The sequence below is a fragment of the Gastrolobium bilobum genome, unplaced genomic scaffold, assembly GCF_033153095.1.
Source record: "Gastrolobium bilobum isolate Gb01-03AN ecotype WA unplaced genomic scaffold, APGP_CSIRO_Gbil_v1 utg28756, whole genome shotgun sequence".
Taxonomy (NCBI): Eukaryota; Viridiplantae; Streptophyta; class Magnoliopsida; order Fabales; family Fabaceae; genus Gastrolobium; species Gastrolobium bilobum.
In genome coordinates this window covers 35,810-55,628 of record NW_026898677.1, presented here as the reverse complement: position 1 = coordinate 55,628, position 19,819 = coordinate 35,810, and the positions used below count along the sequence as shown (strand labels likewise).

Below are 19,819 nucleotides of genomic sequence, written 5' to 3'. Positions count from 1 at the left end.
GTTGAAAATTCATCAAGTTACATAGGCAACCTTAACTAAGGAAGAGGACACATGATTCTGACACCAAACTAACCTATCCTCAGTATTGTCTTCCAAAGCAACAGGAACGCAAAACACCTTAGAGATTAGCTCATCATTTAAGAATTGCTTCAAATATCGAACATCCCAGGTACCATGCTGAAAGATCTCAGCAATGGTTCTATGCAATTTCAGATCAGAAATATGATTAGGAGCTAAATTACAAAGATTATCATCCAGATTCAACCAATTCTCCACCCAGAATTTAATAGTCTCTCCATCACCCACCTCCCATCGAAGACCGGCTAAAAAACTGTTCCAACATTTAGAAAGGTCCCGCCAAAGTTTAGAATCATAAGGCTTAGAGCTTATCTCACGCCTCAAATCTTTACCTCTGCCATACTTGGCTCTCAAAATCTTAACCCAAAGTTCCTCCTTGTCAGTTAAGATTTTCCAGGCCAACTTATGAATATAAGCCTCATTTTGAGTACGCAATCTGATAATACCAAGACCTCCCATTTCCTTCGGCTTATACATTGTGTCCCAAGCCACTAAATAAGCTTTATTAATACCCCAAATGAAGTTCTGTTGAAGCTGTTCAATCTCATCACACACAGAAGTGGGAAGAAGACCATTCTGCATATGAAAAGAGGGAATAGCACCAATCACTGATTTAGCCAGAGTGACTCTCCCCGCAAAAGATAAACTTTGATGCTTCCAACCATCAAGTTTCTTACGAACCCGATCCATTAGATCAGCATAATTTGATTTCAAATTTCGCCCTTGCCTGATAAAAGAGCCCAGATATTTACCAATGCTACTAACTCTTTTGAACCCAGAGAGCGCAGAAATTGCATTTGCAGTTGCATCAGATGTATTGGAAGAGAAATAGATGGTAGACTTATGAACACTTATACTTTGACCAGACATTCTGCAAAAAAGATCTAAACACTCCATTATTACCTGCATTTGCTGCACCGAAGCTTCAGAGAAAAGGACAATATCATCTGCAAACATGAGATGGGAGACTGCTGGACCACCTTTACACACTCTGATCGGTTTCCACACACCACTGCCAACCCTTTGAGCAATAAGATGAGATAGCTTTTCAACACATAAGACAAAGATGTATGGGGATAATGGATCACCCTGTCGAATTCCACGTTCAGGAATAATAGTTTCAGTCAAGCCCCCATTCACAAGCACTTTGAAACTATTAGTTGTGATAGACGCCATAATGAATTCAACCATCCAAGACGGAAGCTGTATTTCAGAGATAACCATACGAATAAACGACCAATTCAGCTTATCATAGGCTTTCTCTAAATCAATTTTAATGGCCATAGTACCCATCTTACCTTTAAACTTTGTCATCGAATGGACAATCTCTTTAGCTGCAATAATGTTATTCTGCAAGTTTCTGTTTGGGACAAAGCTGGTTTGGTTATCAGAAACCAAAACTTCCATTACTTCCTTCAGTCTACCCACTATAACTTTACTCATGCCTTTATAAAACATTGCACAAGGAAATTGGCCTGAATTGAGAAACCAACGTAGGCTTATTAACCTTTGGGATAAGGGTAATAATCGTACCATTAATATCAGCAATGGTTTGCGGGCTTTCCAAATAAGCTAGGAAAGCATTCCAGACTTGATCACCTACCAGATTCCAGTTCTTTTGATAAAAAGCAGCTATGTACCCATCCTCCCCTGGGGCTTTTGAGCCTTTCATTGTGAAAAAAGCTTTTTTAACTTCCTCCTTAGTAACACTCACCCTTAATTTATCCATGACTTCCTCAGGAACAATAGGCCATCTAGTATTGATCCACTCACGATGACAGCTTTCATCTTTGAAAAGATTAATATAAAAATCGCGGATCATCTTAACCAAGCCTTCCTCTTCACGAATCCAACTTCCATTATCATCCTTGAGTTCCACGATTCTACCTCTTTTCCTTCTGACAATAGTCTTTGTATGATAGTATCTCGTGTTTCTATCACCTTGATTAATCCACTGAGATCGAGACTTTTCATACCATAATAACTCCTCTTGATCAAGGACCTCCTCAAGTTCAGCTTTTATCTTGCACTCCACTTTCTCCAGATAATCTTTATTGTGCTCAGAAATGGCTCTTTGAATACCTTCAAGTCTTCTCATCAACTTATTCTTCCTATGCTTAATATTCTCAAACACCTTCTCATTCCACTCCTTAGGATATTTTAAACCATTATCACTCCCACTTTGGTCCCCCACGTTCTGATCCACTTCCATTGCTGTATTTTGAACAGGAGGCAACACAACTTGCCTATCTACAAGTAACATAGGGTAGTCAAATGCTGATTCTGAATTTTAGCAATAGCTTTCTGACGTAGCCCTATATTATTGGCCAAATCCTCTTTTTTTAAGGGCATAGGAACATTTTTAGAGGCTACCCTATCATTTGAGGGTCCCCCAACAAGGATGTACCTATCTGCATGTTCTTCCAATTCAATGCTAGAATGACTCGAGGCATCTTTTCGATTAAAACCTTTTAAACCACTATTAATGATGCCATTATTTTCTACGCTGATGGCTCCCTCATTTCCCCTTGATTTTTGGTCATTAATTACGCTAGGATTATGCCCATGATTAGGCTCCTCATTAATCACTTCCAGCTCAGCTTGATTCAAATCCCCAATCACCATTAAACTGTCATAACATGATTTTGTATTTACTGCATTTAAAACAGGCTGATATGATTGCACTGATAACTGCTTTGATTGCACAGTATTCTCCCCGAAATCACGTTGAGTGATTCTTCTCGAAGTCATCGGCGTTCTGCCATCTTGGGTAGCAGCTTGGCTTCTAGGGCGGCGTTGGCGATTAACCACCATCCAAGGGCCAAGACAGTTCCGGTTTTCTTCAACTTTATCAACTTCACCATCCCCAGAAGGATGAGATTCATTCACCACGATCTGTTCTTGAACAATCTCAGAACAACAATCCTTGCTATGGCCATACTTTCCACAGTTGAAACAAATGAGCCGTAGACCTTCATATTCTATATGCTTCAAAACTCCCTCAAGAACATACTCTCATTTTAAAGGTTTAGCCAAATCCAGTTCAACACAGATCCTTGCAAAGCGACCCCTAGCATGAAGGTTTGTAGTCCTATCAATCTTTATTAACTTCCCTATCCAGTTACCCACCCTACGAAAGAAAACTTCATCATAAAATTCCAATGAAATATTAGGAAGGCGGATCCAAGCTGCTATCTTTGATATGCCCTCGGCATTAGGCCTGAAGCCAGGTTCCCACTTACGTAAGGACAAATAATGACCTCGGACAACCCAAGGGCCTCCACTTAGAGCAAATTCCATGTCTTCATCATCACTAAATTGAACCACATAAAACTCATTCCCAATATCAGTGACGTTCACTTTTCCTTTCCTTCCCCATAGCTCCTCAATCTTTTTCTTCATGAACGAGACACCTGTTGATCTGCCCAGCAGCTTAACAATCAAAGCTTTTTCCCACACTCTATGCAAGCGTCTTCTTCCTCTCTTAGTGCAACCAAAATGAGTCTTTCCATCCTCTTCCACCCACATCTTTATGCCCCCAAAATTAACGTCTTCTTCCTCAGCTGGTTCACCCTGCAAATTCTCACCTTCAAGAGTATCAGCACCCTCATCATCATTCTTCTCTCCATTATGACGTTGCAGCATCTCCTTCCATGAAATTCGACCCTCTTCTTGGTCCTTCATCCAGGATTCCTCCCTAGGAACCATTGATACATCATGTGAGAATTTTTCTCCACGATTTTTATTACGCTTATTACTTCGTTTTAGTATGTCTTCCTCCTCCGATGATCGCTCCGGTGGTTCTCTCACAGTTTTCTCCATTTGGTCCGTAATGAAACTATTCCTTACAACTTCAAATTTTCATGAATAGAATCTTTGGATTGATTTTAACGAATCCTTATTTTATTTACCCAAAATGGGTTGGCTCATCAGTGGTTGGCTAGATTACTGAATGTATTCTTATAACTTGTGTACATTTTCATTTGCTGCTTCTAGAAGATTCAAACTTTTTTTTTTTTTTGGAATTTTGATTATACAAAGTCAAAATTGAAAACCCTAAAAATGAAAATTTCCCAAATCTGAATGGAATTCTGTGCCCTAACTTATCGGACTATCCACTTACGACGGTTCCCGGATCCTCCGTTCATCGATTTTCTTGGCCGGCAGGTGAGCCTCCGTCTCCGTTAGAGAGAGAGAGAGAGAGAAACTGGGGAAGCGAAAGAAAGTAAAAGGGAGAGTGAGAGAGATGGAGAGTTCGGGTTCAGGTGCAGTCGATTGCGGTATAGGATCGATTGTATGGGTCCGAAGAAGAAACGGTTCGTGGTGGCCGGGTCAAATACTTGGCTCCGATGACCTATCTGCTTCTCATCTCACCTCACCTCGATCAGGAACTCCCGTTAAGCTTCTCGGCAGAGAAGATGCCAGCGTGTAAGTGCCTCGCCCTTCTATTACTTTCATACATATTTCGTTTTTTGTTATTCCATAATTCATATCTGTTTTCAAATTTTCAATTCAGTTCACGCTTTCATAGTATAGTACTTAGTTTAGCAACTTGGGATTAAGTTAACATCACTTTGAGTAAAACTGTTCTTGGGAAGTGTCTGTGAGTATATATTTGAGGTTTTTGTTTTTAGCAGTGATTGGTACAATTTGGAGAAATCGAAGCGAGTGAAGGCATTCCGATGTGGTGAATTTGATGGATGTATTGAAAGGGCGGAGTCGTCCCAGGGTATGCCGTTAAAGAAAAGAGAGAAATATGCACGCAGAGAAGATGCTATTCTCCATGCTCTTGAACTTGAGAGGCAATTGTTGAAGAAGCAAGAAAAATTAGGTATTGCTTTTGAACTGATCGAACAGATTTTATATCATATAATAGTGTTAAGAAGGGCATAGTCACATCTTCAGAAACATTAAGAAATGATAATGCGAAAACAAAATCACATGCAACAACATCTTGGAGAAGAGGATTGCAGGACTTTGGACTTAAAAATTACCCTCCTGGGAGAGAAGCTCTCATCTTCTGATGATCCAAGTGTTTCTCAGAAACTTATAGTTGATGATAGTGGCTAATGGTAAAATTCTTTAGATATGTATTACGATCATACTCCAAGGCATGGGACTTGGAGTCCCATATCGGAAACATAAAGGTCTGATGTGGGGTTCATATGGACTTTGGGATCTCCTACCTCATAGGCTAGCTTTTGGGGTGAGGCTCTCCCAAGATCCGTATCATTTGGTATCAGAGCCTTCCACTATGTCTTCCAGTTGCAATCGAGCAGCATGGGTAGTGGCGCTGGCATTGCAGTGTTCGCCCAGGGCTAGTAAAAGACTAGGGCAAAGCCAACCCGCGTGGACCCCGAGGCTGCGGAGCGTGATGAAATGTTACGATCCTACTCCAAGGTATAGGACTTGGAGTCCCACATCGGAAACATAAAGGTCTAATGTGGGGTTTATATGAAATTTGGGCTCTCCTACCTTATAGGCTAGCTTTTGGGGTGAGACTCTCTCATGGTTCGTATCAGTATGAGAGATAGTAGATGATGGATTTGGTGAGAAATATATAATAAAGTGGCATAATTTTTATTTTTATTTAACTTTTGAATATTCTCAGTGTGTATGCACCCCAAGTTGGATTGCAACCAAATGATAAGAGCCAATTTTGGGAAGACTTGGAGGAGGTTTTGAGGGGAATACCACGAGAGGAGAAGATTTGCTTAGGAGGAGATCTAAATGGTCATGTTGGTAAAAGCAATGGAGGTTTTGATAGAATTCATGGAAGTTTTGGCTATGGGACGAGAAACGAGACTGGAGAAGATATCTTGAATGTTGCACTAGCCTATGATTTGATGCTAGCGAACACTTTCTTTCGGAAAAGGGAGTCACATCTAATCACATATCATAGTGGCCATAATCGTAGTCAGATTGATTTCTTTTTGGCTAGAAGAGAAGATAGAGCTTCTTGTGTCGACTGTAAGGTCTACCCTGGAGAGTGTGTCGCTACGCAACATAAGCTGATAGTTCTGGAGGTTCGGTTCGACAAAGTACTTACAATGAGGAAGAGGGCCCAGAACCCAAGGATAAGGTGGTGGAAGCTTAAGGAGGTAAAAGAGAGAGAGAGTTCAATGAAAGAATGTTGCATGAAGGACCTTGAGAGTTTGATGGAGGAGCGAATGCAATATGGAATGAGATGGTTATGTGTATTCAGAATATGAGAAGGAGAGTGTTGGGAGAAAGCAAAGGAAATATGGTGGTGGAATGGAGAGGTGCAAGAGGCAATTAAACAAAAGAAGGAATGCTTTAGATCTTTGCATAAAAGTCCCAATGAAGAGAACTTGCAAAAGTTTAGATTGGCGAGAAAAAATGCAAAGAAAGCAGTGCGGGAAGCTAGAGGCAAGGTTTTCGCCGATTTGTATAAAGATCTTGGGAGCAAGGATGGTGAAAAATAAACTTGCAAAAATAAGGGATAAGAAAAGTAAAGACCTCACCCAAGTTAGATGCATCAAGGATGAAAATTAAAAACTTTTGGTGAGAGATAAAGATGTAAATGAAAGATGGATGAACTACTTTAACAAGTTGTTTGATGGGGATGGTGATAAAAGCGAGGTGGACTTGGAGGATGCTTATGATGATTTGAATAGAAGATTTGTGCGAAGAATTAATACACATGATGTTAAGGAGGCTTTAAAGAGGATGAAGACTAATAAAGTCTTGGGACCTGATGGTGTCCTTATTGAAGTGTGGAAAGGCCTGGGGGATGTGACATTAAAATGGTTGACCAACCTTTTCAATAAGATTCTTCAGACAAATAAGATGTCTGATGCAGGGAGGAAAAGTATGATTTTGCCTATTTACAAAAACAAGGAAGATATACATAATTGTTCTAACTATAGAGGCATTAAGCTAATGAGCCATACTATGAAGTTGTGGGAGAGAGTTATTGAACATCACTTGAGAAGAGACACCAAGGTTTCTGTAAATCAATTTGGATTTATGCCAGGAAGATGTACGATGGAAGCCATTTTCTTGATGCGACAATTAATGGAAAGATATCGAGAAAAGAAGAAGGACTTACGTATGGTGTTCATAGATCTTGAGAAAGCATATGATAGGGTTCCAAAGAATGTTTTATGGTGGGTTCTTGAGAAGAAAAAATTACCATCAAAGTATGTAAAGGCAATCAAGGATATGTATGATAGGGCTACTACTTGTGTGAAAGCTTGTAATGGAACATCAAGTTATTTTCCTATCACGGTAGGTGTACACCAAGGTTCAGCTCTAAGTCCTTATCTCTTTGCCTTAGTTATGGATGAACTAACAAAAAATATTCAAGAGGAAGTGCCATGATGTATGCTTTTTGCAGATGATATTGTTCTTATTGATGAGAACAAAGACGGTGTTAATAGAAAACTTAATTGTGGAGAAGCACGTTGGAATCTAAAGGATTCACGTTAAGTCGGAGCAAGACTGAGTATTTGAAGTGTGAGTTTTCTCTAGCAAGAGATGAAGACCAAGATCCTGTGCACCTACTTGGTCAAGAGGTACCCAAGAAATATGCTTTTAGATACCTGGGATCCATTTTGCAAAAAGGTGGAGAGATTGATAAGGATGTAAATCATAGAATCAGAGCAGGGTGGATGAAATGGCGTAGTGCATCTGGGTTTTTGTGTGACCGCAAAATCCCCCTTAAGTTAAAAGGAAAATTCTATAGAACAACAGTAAGACCTGCAATGCTATATGGAGCTGAATGTTGGCCAGCAGATAGGCAACATGAGCATAAAATGGGAGTAGCAGAGATGAGGATGTTAAGGTGGATGTGTGGTTATACGAGGATGGATAAGATGAGAAATGAAGCTATTCAACGAAAGGTAGGAGTACTACCGGTGGCTGAAAAGATGAAAAAATATAGATTGAGGTGGTTTGGGCACGTAATGAGAAGGCCCCTAGATGCTCTTGTAAGAACAAAAGTTTGTTACAAAAAGCTCAACACAAAGGAAGATAGAGGTAGACCGAAATTTACTTGGGGGAAGATAGTAAAGTAAGACTTAATGGATTGGGATATAGATTGGCGGACAGTGTGCCTTAGAACGAAATGGAGAAAATCTATATGCATGGTGGAGGGTTAGACCCGTTGTTATTCTTATGTTCTAGATGGTCCCTTTTTAGTCCTTTTTCCTCTTTATCTCCCCGCTTTCTTCTTTTCCCCTTCTTTTATCACTTTTATATTTATATTTATATTTATATATTTATATATATATTATTACTATTTTATTTATTTATTTTTTATTTTTTATCTTTTTTTAACCCTTTCGTATCTTTTATTTGGGTTCATCAACCACCTACCCCAATTAATTTGGGATAAAGGTGGTGTTGATGTTGAAATTGAACTTTTGAAAATCAGGGATATCTTATAATCTGACTGTAATTCTGTTTTCAGGAGTGGGGCAAATGGGTTCAGCTTTCCGAGGAAAGAGGAGCAGATGTGTGTATTTTCCAGCTGAGTCTAGTGATTCTCTGGATTTCAAGGAGACTCTAACCAATGTTCCAATATCAACTTCCCAACTTGGAGGGGAGTACCCTTATTGCAGTTCTTTGGCTGAAGAGAGTGAATCTGCTTTTATGGATGATGTTGAATCAGATTCTTCTGAAACTGGTTGTACTAATTCCGATTCAGATTCTTCTGAAACAGAACTAGATAAGGATGAAGAAATGACTATACTTTCAGGTTTAGTTTCTACCATACTTATCTTATGCAGCATATCTTATGGTAGATAAGTTATGCTATCCTTATCTTAACAATATGATCTAATGGTCACAACTTGAAAAAAAAAAAAAAGCATATGATTGCTGATTTAAGTGCTCCATATTTTCTACCAATATCTGTATATTTGAGGCAATTTATTTCCCTTACACCTTTTTATATATCGCATTTGTTCTGAAAGTATTATTAGTTTTCCTTTTTGCATTATTATATGGATATTGAAATGGATTCTGTATGGCAAAGTTGTCTTTCTTCCTTCTATATTCTTGCATCTTTCCTTACTTTTTTTTTTTTTTAAATAATTAAATAAAGAAATAACATTATAACTCTGAATAGTGATTGTATCCTAGCAAATGGCAATAGAATTAACTGAGTACAATATGTCAATCCCCCCCCCCCCCCCCCAAAAAAAAAAAAAAAAAAAACGACAACCATCCCTCCTTCCTTTCTCTTTTTCAGCAAATTAGAGGTAGAAGACAAATACCATGCAATGAAAATTTTTGGTAACAAAGTAGTAAAGATGCTCTATTTCTCGTAAGATTTCTTGTAGGAAAACTGGAAAATTACTACTCTCCTTCCGATCTTGTTTCTGAGTACAGAAGAATTTGTTAAGAGAGAAAATAAGTACAGTGCTGGAGGATCAGGAGTACTCCTGAAAGGAGAAGAATACTATAAAGAAATAAATTAGAAACATTAACTCAATCAAGAACAGGTAACACTCTGTGTGCAAATATGCAACGGTAAGGTTGTGTGCAATGATTGCTCTCACTTCACCCTCGTTAGTTGGGATTTAATGGGGAGTGGTTTATTAACTCAATTAAGCAATCCAATATTCCAGCCTAATTGAATATCAGAGAAAGACTTTGCCTTAAAAAGCCATGACATTATTTACTGTGGATTATCCATTAAAGCTTACCCAATAATATATGTGAGTTTGAATGTAATACATGGTTTCTATTATGTTGTGGCACTACCTGCCTTCCTCTCTCTCTCTCAGAATAACTCGTGATGTGAATTTCTGTGACTCTAACTATATCATTGGGATTTTGTATTTGTGAATCAATTTCAAATCCATTTAGTACTTATCCATTCCCCCTTCTTATTTTTAACCATTATTTAGAATGCCTTGTAATGTGTTCTCATTATTCTTTTACTCCGCATGCATCTTTGTGTTTTGTGTTAGACTGTTAGTTCTAATTCTATTTCACAGCATTCTTTTTGACTCTTCTGATGTTAATGTAACTGCAGAAACTGGTCACGATGATGAAGAACAAGAAAGCACTAGCAGCGAGGAGCCTGATGAGTTGGCAATTTCCAGTGACATGCCTCACCTCTATCCTCGCGAACCTATAACTTGCAATGAAGCTGTATCCAAATGGCAATTAAAAGGAAAAAGGAATAATCGGAATCTTGTAAAAAGGTCTGTTGGTGCTCCTGATAGGAAAGGTGTTTTATATGGAGCAGATGTTGAAGGGCAAAGAAGCCGTGTGAGCCGCAAGAAAGTGGGGTCTAGTTTGCATTACTACAGAAATGATTTTAGTGATGTTCTTGATGACACTGATCAAATGTTTGGATTGGAAGATGAGTACTCTCTAACTTCTAGAGCAGTAGCAAAAGGTCAAAATAAAATTCGTCATGGTGTTGATTGGGATGAATGGGCTTGGGAGGATCAGCCTGCTTTTAGAGGATATTGGGATATTAAAGGGTTTGCTCCATTATATGGAAATCGTTATCATTTTGACAGGAGGATTGGGTCGATGCTTGTAGATGTGGACTTGAAGGTTCAAGCAAGCTATCGAAAAGCGCCTGTCCCCATTGTTTCTATGACGAGTAAGTTAGATGGGAAGGCAATAATAGGGCACCCAATCCAAATTGAAGCCCTTAAGGATAGTTCATCAGATAATCTATTTTCTGCAATTGATGACTTCAGTAATGATGGGATTGGCCTTGAGGGAAGTAGTGTACTTCCACCAGCTTGGAGAACTGCAAGGAGAACAGCAAATGTCCGTGTTCCTCGTCCCCGTATATTGTCTTCAAATGGTGCTGAAGCTGCTGCCGATTTTTCCTTAGATCAAGAAAGAAATGTTGAATGGAAGAAATCAAATGGTGGAAGCTCCAGTCATAAGGCAAGCCTTTCGAGGAAGAGTGGCCTTAACAGTCCTGGGCCTTCAATTGACAAGAAGTCCTTTAAAAAGATTCCGAAGAAAGTGAGCTTTTCATCTAGTCAGAAAACTAGAACTCTATCCTCATTATCTATTGAACAAAATCTTACTAAAAAGTCATTTCTTGATGGAAGTTTTTATCAAACAGATAGGCTGATTAAACCAGAGGTCTCTGGGCTCACCACTGTAGCTTGCATACCAGTCAAATTAGTATTTAGTAGATTACTTGAGAAGATTAATAGGCCACCTTTAAAAGCATCTAGTAATGCGGCTTTGTTGAATACTGGTGTGCAGAGAAAATCATAGGTTACATTTTTAAATGAGAACAATAATCTTACAGTGGTAGCACAACGATTTGTTGGGTATGTCTTGTTCCCAAATAAATAGAAATCTTATTCAATTTATTGTTAGTATTTTAAGGATGAATATGAAGTATAGACCACCAATTCATTCTCTAAGTAGATAAATAGAAGGTACAAGAAGTCATTTTGCTACATTGTAAGTACACATTTCTCAGATCATGGTTTCCCGAGGCAATGAAGAAGCTTAACTTGGGCAGAGAGCAATATCATCTGACTCTAAATGCAACTTGCTATTTAATGATTGATAGCAATAGAATAGTGTATCTCTTTTGTGCTGATCATTTTTTTTTTTGGTACAAGTGTGTGCTGATCATTTTATTGCACAAAAATCAGCTTTAGCCCTTTATTCACTTCAAAAATAGATACCGGCGAATCCTCTGCGTACATATTTCAGGTACGCAGCAGTTTCCAATGTATAAAGAACACACTGAAATGAGATTTAACAGAAATTGTATAGCAGAAACTCAGTTTTGTGGTAAAAGTATTAGATCTTGAGGATTAAATATACCTAATGATATCATTTTCCAAGGAGTAAAATACAAGTTGCTTTAAGGGCCCGTGTGGATGATTTTTTTTTTTTTTTTTTTTCAAAAGCTGATTTTTTTTTAAGAAAAAAACACTTCTTATTTTTAGTTCGTTTGAATGTCTGTTTTTTAAAAAAGTAGAAACTACAAAAAAAGGGAAAAATTAACTTTTTTCAGAAGTTAAAAATTTTAACTTCTAAGAAAAGCAAAAGTCAAAAGCTAATTTTTTTAAAAAAAATTAAATATTTTTATAAAAATATAAATAGCTTTAACTTTTATAAAAAACACTTCTAAAATAAGAAAGAGATAAAAATTACTTTTTTAAGAAATCCAAAGGCTCTCAATTTTATTTCGTGATATACTTACTCTACACGGTGAAGTATCAAATGATGCACAAAAAGATCAGTTGAGGCTAGAGGAGATGGAGAGATAAATATGGTCTCCATTATAGCGCCTCAAATTTCCGACCAAATGTTAGAATCTCAAGGATCTATTATATAGGAGAAAAATATACTTACAACCAAAAAAGTTTATTATCTTTACAATCAATCTAATTACCGTTGATTTTCGTCAATATAATAATTATTATTTATTGAGAATTAATAATTAATTAATAAATGCGATCCAATAATTTCTAATAAATAATAATCGTTAGATTAACAGAAATTAATAGTGATTAAGTTGGTTGTAAATATGATAATTTTTTTGGTTGTAAATATATCTTACTCCTAATATATATCTGTGAAAACAATGAAGAGTCTGACCAAAAAGAGTTGGTAGATAGAAACATAAGGAATGGATAATATACTAAAGGGTTCATGTTTTCTTATGTTGCATGAAAACATGAGAAAACAAGAATAGAGACAAATTAAATGTGGGTCTCATATTTTATATTATAAAAGAAAAATTAATTGGCACAGAATATGAATTAAAAAAGGGATAGGATATTGTGACACTCAAGTTATGTTACGCCCATGTGACACCCAGTCAATCTCACCGTTAGATCGCTTATGTTGATCCAACGGTTATATTTATTTCTATCTTTGTATGGTCATGATTTCTCAAATTTAATATTTTATATTTATTTCTACCTTTGTATGGTTATGATTTCCCATATTTAATGTTTTCACTTTAAATTTGGGAAATCATGACCATACAAAGATAGAAATAAATATAACCGTTGGATCAACATAAGCGATCTAACAGTGAGATTGACTGGGTGTCACATGAGTGTAACATAACTTGGGTGTCACAATATCCAATCCCATTAAAAAATTAGAAAAAGTTTTTTAATGTCATGTTTCTAGGCTGTTAGTTTATTTTATGAAATAGGAAAATAAACCAGATTAATCTTAGAAATTTTTAAAAAACTAGTATTTTAACCCATGCAATGTACAGGTACCGGACGACCGGACGATGGTTATGATGAAATATTTCTTATTATATATTGATATACTAAAGATTGTAAAATACATAAAAATAAAATTTAAAATAAATTTTGAAAGAAATATAAATGTAATAAATATTACTAAATTTAAATAGAAGACTAAACACTCATATATTAAAGTTTAAATCTTTTGTTACATTCTTTATTGTTAGTTTTTTTTACATGAATTTTTATCTTGATCTAAAATTAAAATATTAAAATATATAAATTTTTTGTTTTAAAAAAGGGAAAAGTTCACCAATGACCCTGTGGTTTACTTCAGAATCACTTATGCCCCTGTGGTTTTTTTCTTATCACATATGCCCCTGTGGTTTGTAAAAGGATATGTTTTTTATCACATATATCCCTGTGGTTTCTTATTTTTTACAAAGCATAGGGGCATATGTGACAGGAAAAAAACCACAGGACATATATGATTCTGAAGCAGACCATAGGAGCATTGGTGAACTTTTCCCTTTAAAAAATTTTAAATTGTAGAATACATATTTTTTCTAAATATCTATAGCATCAGTGAGTACAAAATCCTTATCGAAATACTCGCTAAAACTTAAACGGGATCGACAATTCAACATTTATAAGATGTTATTGTGTTTTTGTATTGCGATACAGAAGTAAGTAGTAGTTCCATTTTGGTTTGTTTGTTGCGGCATCTGTGCCAAGGAAGTGCCCTAGCTCTGGGGCGTAGCATCTTCGCGGATTCGTAAATCGTCATTCCGAATTTGAGACTGCGTCGCAAGATTCACACACTTGTATCTCGTTTCAACTGTGCTCTTTTTTTTCTTCTTATTTTCTCTTTTAATATGCATTTCGATTGGTTTTCGCTTTTTATCATGGGTCGACTCTCATATAGATTTGAATCCCTGGTTTATGGTTTAATTCCTGACTTTCTCTGTTTATGCTGGATACCATGCTGTATTTTTCTAATATGCTCTGTTTTCAGTTCATTATTTGCATTGATACGTCAAAATAGTATTTCTGTATCTGTTTTTCCTTCTTGCAAATTATTTGTTGTTCTTAACTGCTTTGAAGCAGTATATCCTTATATTGAATTTGCATCAGTGTGCATCTTGAATGGATGTCTTCTAGGGTTTAAGGATATTCTGTGTTTGCAGAATGTTACCATCACTAACACATAGATTTGGATTTATAGGAAAAAGCAATGGATGAGGTAAAGCATAAATCAAGGAAAGAAGATCATGAGGTGAAAGAAGGGGATTCTAAGAGGAGTCACCGTGATCGAGATCGTGATAAAACTGGAGAAAGAGTTAAGGGTGGAAACGATGGGAGGTACAGGGATAGGGAGAAGAGGGATCGTGAGTCTCGACGATATGAGAGAGAGAAGAGTAGTGATTCTGAAGACAGGTACAATAGAGATAGGGAGAAGCGCAAAGATAAAGATAAGGATAGAACACGAGTTCAGGATGTGGATAGAGAAAGAGCTCGGGACAAGAAAAGGGAAAGAGATAAGGAAGACAAGGAAAAGGAGAGGACAGACAGATTAAGGGAGAGGGAAAGGAAGGAGGATAAGGAGAGGACTAGAGAGAGAGAAAGGGAAAGGGAAAGGAGGGATCATGAGAAAGAGAAGGAAAAGGAAAGAGAAAAGGGGAGGAGAGTACGTGAGAGGGAGAAGCGTAGGGAAGTTGATAGTGAATACAGTGATGGTGAGCCTCGGGAGAGAGATAGGAAGCGGCATCGGAAAGAGGATGATAATGACAAGGGGCGAGAGAGGGAAAGAAGTGCCAGCAAGTCCAACAGGCAAACTGAGGAACATGAAGCAAGCCCAAGGAAAAAGAGTGGTGGAGATGACATAGATACCAAAGATGAAGAGATAAAACCTACACGTGAAGAGGAAATGGAGGATGAACAGAGGAGGTTGGATGAAGAAATGGAAAAGCGGAGGAGGAGAGTTCAAGAATGGCAAGAACTAAGGAGGAAGAGGGAAGAAGCAGAAAGAGAAAAGCAGGGTGAAGAAAGTGTTAATGAACTTGAGTCTGGAAAGACATGGACACTTGAAGGAGAATCTGATGATGAAGAAGGACCAGGTACTGGGAAGCAAGATACAGCTATCGATGTGGATGAAGAAGACAAACCTGCTGATAAGGAACCTAGCGATTTGATGGTGGTAGATGTTGATAATGGACCGGTTGCACCTGATTTAGAGGATGCAACTGCTGGTGCTCCTTTAGATGAGGAAATAGATCCATTAGATGCTTTCATGAATTCTATGATTCTACCTGAAGTTGAAAAGCTGAACAATGCTGTGACTGCGTCACATTTTGATAACGCCTCTGAATTGAAGCCCAAGGATAAAGGGGATGAGCAAAGTCGTGGTGCACAGTCAAAGAAAGGTTCAAATAAATCTATTGGCAGAATAATTCCTGGTGAAGAGTCTGACTCAGATTATGCGGATCTTGAAATTGAGGGGGATCCCGTAGATGAAGATGATGATGAGTTCATGAAAAGAGTGAAGAAGACAAAAGCTGAGAAGCTTTCTATAGTTGACCACTCAAAGATCGACTATGAACCATTCAGGAAATTTTTTTATATTGAAGCGAAGGAGATCTCAAAGATGACTCCCGAAGAAGCTGCAGTATCCAGGAAGCAGTTGGAGTTGAAGGTACATGGAAAGGATGTTCCGAAGCCTGTAAAATCTTGGCACCAGACTGGACTTACTAGCAAAATTTTGGAGACAATAAAGAAGTTGAACTATGAAAAGCCGATGCCTATTCAAGCACAGGCACTGCCTGTAATTATGAGTGGTCGAGATTGCATAGGTACTGCTAAAACTGGTTCTGGCAAAACACTTGCTTTTGTTTTGCCAATGTTGAGGCATATCAAGGATCAGCCACCAGTTGTTACAGGAGATGGTCCTATCGGACTTATTATGGCTCCTACAAGGGAACTTGTTCAACAGATTCACAGTGATATAAAGAAGTTTGCAAAGGTACTGGGACTCAGGTGTGTTCCTGTCTATGGAGGTTCTGGTGTTGCTCAACAAATTAGTGAGTTGAAACGTGGTGCTGAGATAGTGGTTTGTACACCAGGTAGGATGATTGACATACTATGCACTAGTAGTGGAAAAATAACTAACCTGCGTAGAGTCACTTATCTGGTCATGGATGAGGCTGATCGAATGTTTGACATGGGCTTTGAACCTCAAATCACGAGAATTGTTCAGAATATTCGACCAGATCGTCAAACGGTTCTCTTCTCTGCTACTTTCCCCCGTCAGGTTGAAATTCTGGCTCGTAAGGTCTTGAATAAACCTGTTGAAATACAAGTTGGTGGGAGGAGTGTTGTGAACAAAGACATAACACAGCTAGTTGAGGTGAGGCCAGAAAATCAGAGGTTCCTTAGACTCTTAGAAATATTAGGGGAGTGGTATGAGAAAGGAAAGATTTTGATGTTTGTCCACTCACAGGAGAAATGTGATCTTTTGTTTAAGGATCTGCTCAGGCATGGTTATCCATGCCTTTCTCTTCACGGGGCTAAGGATCAGACAGACCGTGAATCCACAATTTCTGATTTTAAAAGCAATGTCTGCAATTTATTGGTTGCAACAAGTATTGCTGCCAGGGGATTAGATGTCAAGGAGCTTGAATTGGTGATCAATTTTGATGTTCCAAACCACTATGAAGATTATGTACATCGTGTTGGTCGCACTGGCCGAGCTGGCCGAAAGGGTTGTGCCATTACATTTATTTCTGAGGAAGATGCAAGATATGCACCAGATCTGGTGAAAGCTTTGGAGCTGTCTGAGCAGGTTGTTCCCAATGATCTGAAAGCTCTTGCTGATAGCTTTATGGCAAAAGTGAATCAAGGACTGGAGCAAGCCCATGGGACTGGTTATGGAGGCAGTGGCTTTAAATTTAACGAGGAGGAAGATGAGGTGAGTAGAGCAGCAAAGAAAGCGCAAGCCAAAGAATATGGGTTTGAAGAAGACAAGTCAGATTCGGAAGATGAAGATGAAGGTATTAGGAAGGCAGGAGGTGACATCTCACAGCATCCTGCTCTTGCTCAGATTCTTGCCGCCACGAAAGTGAATTCTCCTGCAGTGCCTACTCCCAGCTCTGCTGGCCAGCTGATTTCAAATGGCGGACTACCTGTTTCTTTGCCAGCTGTTCTTGGTCTCCAGAATGCCACAGTCATGCCTGGGACAGGGCTACCCCTTGCTGCAAATGACGGGGCAGCTCGAGCAGCATTAGCTGCTATAAACCTGCAGCACAACTTAGCAAAAATACAATCTGAAGCATTGCCAGAGCATTATGAGGCTGAGTTGGAAATTAATGATTTCCCTCAGAATGCTCGCTGGAAAGTCACACACAAGGAAACTTTAGGCCCCATTTCTGACTGGACCGGAGCTGCCATTACCACCAGGGGGCAGTATTACCCACCTGGCAAAATCCCAGGACCTGGAGAACGCAAACTCTACTTGTTCATTGAGGGTCCCAGTGAGCAGTCTGTTAAGAGAGCTAAAGTAGAATTGAAGCGTGTTTTGGAAGACATCACAAATCAGGCTTTGCAACTTCCCGGTGGAACTCAACCAGGCAAATACTCCGTTGTATAAAGTGTAAGATCCTGATCCAGTTGAGCATATTATTGCTTATTTTTATTATAGTAGCTATTTATAAGCATTATGTTACATACTTATATGCAGGGGAAAGATGGCTGTCCAGCCTAGAAGCTTTGTTTTTTGTGATCTATTTTGTTCCCTGTAGCCATATATAGGTGTATAATTATCCTTTGCTGGATGGTCTAGATCGATTAAAGTGATTTTATCCTTCATCTTCTTAGGGTGGATTTTGTTTTAGTTCAGAACTAAAACAGATATTCTTTTTGTGGGTTTAAAGTTGGGAATAAACTTGATTTAGTGTGTAATCAGAGCTAGCAAACTGGTGATATTTGTTTAGCGATGTTTTTGTATAGTTATTTTTTTTTTTTAAAAGTTCTGCAACCTAAGAGTAAATCTACTTTTGGTAGTCAACGTGAAGGCAAAATGGGACTCTGTTAAACACTCTTGTCTCGCGCCCCAATCCGGGACAAGTTGCACATATTGTCTGCCTTTCTTACCCATTCGTTGTCATACAGGTATGACTATTATTGTGGAAAGTCTGGCCCATCTCTTCTTTTGTGTTTTTGTGCGTGTGTGTGTCTGTGTGATTGCTTGTAGCAAACTCTTCCTCCTAATATCATTTCGCATACCAGCTAATATTAAGATATTTTGCTTTTTATTAAATTTTAATTTCAATAATTTCTATCCTTTTGGTTTTTATCTTTCCTGTTCATCACTCGCTATGGTGCAGGTGGGTCTTTTGAGCCTATGCTTGCATGGCATGTTCAATATTTTTCCATCCATTGCTCTTGCTACGTGGCCTGTTGAAGGTGCTGATCATGGTGCGGCATTTTTTGATCTAAATCCTTTTTTATTTGAAGCGAACCTATCGAAACACCTGTTTTTGCCCCGTGTTATTCCATGTGCATGAGTTGTGGGATTTATGATGGTATTATGTGTTTGTTTATCTGATTATACGTGTATATCTTTCAGGTTTTGGTTCGGTGTTCTTCTGTCAAGAAGATGTGATGGGGAGATCGAATGATTCAGTTATTGATGCATTTGCCTATGACATAATTTGGATTTCTGCTCATGTACAATAACGGTGTATCTTTCTAATAAGTTTACCATTTAATGGATATACCTAATATGGCAACTAAAGCGTCAGCTCAGGCTCATAGCATTCATAAGATCGTTGCCCTTGTTTCGTGGAACTCATAAATTCTATTTTTTATGTTGTAAAAAATTACTCTGTTTGCTGAAAGCATATTTAGGAATCATTGCTGGACATTCTCCTTGTGGAGCAGAGTGGCGTTTACAGATTCATGGTCTATATTTGGATGTACTCGCGGTTTTCTTTTAATGATTTTAGTATTTATTTATTTTTATTTTTATCTTTTACTTTTTTGCATGTGTACGTATTTTTAGATTGGAGGCATTATGTATCTCAATCTCAGATAGGCACTATGCTTTGGGGAAAGAAAAAAAAAAATAGTAGTTAAGGAAAAAAGAACTAATTGATTCTTTTGGTTCTTGAACCGGTTTTATATAAAGTAATTTGGTTTTAATTTTTTAATTTTTTTTTTGTTAACATCTAGATTGCCTTTACTTTCGTTCTTGTTAATCGGTGATTAATGGGAAACGGTTTGTTCACTTCCCTAATAATATTAATTTCTATTATGTATTTATCAACAAAATTTTGTCTCTTGATTTAACATTTTATAAAAAAAAAAAAATTGTTCAAAATCTTGATGTTTAGATATTTCAATCGTGTTTAATATCTCTAATGTTTTAAAAGATAAAATTATTTTTTATATGTATAAGTGTATAGAGTATTTTTATTTATTTATTTTCCTTTACCCATGGGTTTCGTAAAGTGTAGAAGATAAATAACATGAAAAACAACTCATTCCATATAAGAATCTGAAAATTATTA

At 37.7% G+C, this 19,819-nt stretch overlaps 2 protein-coding genes across 4 annotated transcripts; both read left to right on the top strand.

The window, feature by feature from the left end:
- Positions 1 to 3,944: 3,944 nt before the first annotated feature.
- LOC133318242 (uncharacterized) lies at positions 3,945 to 11,606 on the top strand. The gene is made up of 4 exons (XM_061520237.1): positions 3,945 to 4,506; positions 4,716 to 4,909; positions 8,513 to 8,800; positions 10,085 to 11,606. Exons 1-4 carry the CDS (start codon positions 4,325 to 4,327, stop codon positions 11,302 to 11,304), a joined length of 1,884 nt encoding a protein of 627 aa, XP_061376221.1. The 5' UTR covers positions 3,945 to 4,324; the 3' UTR covers positions 11,305 to 11,606.
- A 2,333-nt stretch (positions 11,607 to 13,939) lies between these two features.
- Positions 13,940 to 19,228, top strand: LOC133318241 (DEAD-box ATP-dependent RNA helicase 42-like). Of its 3 annotated transcripts, none has more exons than XM_061520233.1 (5): positions 13,940 to 14,080; positions 14,482 to 17,901; positions 18,312 to 18,419; positions 18,635 to 18,725; positions 18,877 to 19,228. In XM_061520233.1, the coding sequence occupies exon 2, from the start codon at positions 14,491 to 14,493 to the stop codon at positions 17,896 to 17,898; it is 3,408 nt and encodes a 1,135-aa protein (XP_061376217.1). In that variant the 5' UTR covers positions 13,940 to 14,080; positions 14,482 to 14,490; the 3' UTR covers positions 17,899 to 17,901; positions 18,312 to 18,419; positions 18,635 to 18,725; positions 18,877 to 19,228. The 3 variants fall into 3 exon arrangements, with proteins under 3 accessions (XP_061376217.1, XP_061376218.1, XP_061376219.1); XM_061520234.1 differs by having other exon boundaries at positions 17,989 to 18,419; XM_061520235.1 differs by lacking the exon at positions 18,312 to 18,419.
- Positions 19,229 to 19,819: the final 591 nt, after the last annotated feature.

Excerpts from the sequence above, each read along its gene's own strand:
- LOC133318241 (XM_061520235.1), top strand. The coding sequence starts at position 14,491 with ATGGATGAGGTAAAGCATAAATCAAGGAAAGAAGATCATGAGGTGAAA.
- LOC133318242 (XM_061520237.1), top strand. The coding sequence starts at position 4,325 with ATGGAGAGTTCGGGTTCAGGTGCAGTCGATTGCGGTATAGGATCGATT. Across the intron at positions 4,910-8,512 it reads GAAGAAGCAAGAAAAATTAG|GAGTGGGGCAAATGGGTTCA; the intron begins GTATTGCTTTTG and ends TTCTGTTTTCAG. Across the intron at positions 8,801-10,084 it reads AGAAATGACTATACTTTCAG|AAACTGGTCACGATGATGAA; the intron begins GTTTAGTTTCTA and ends ATGTAACTGCAG.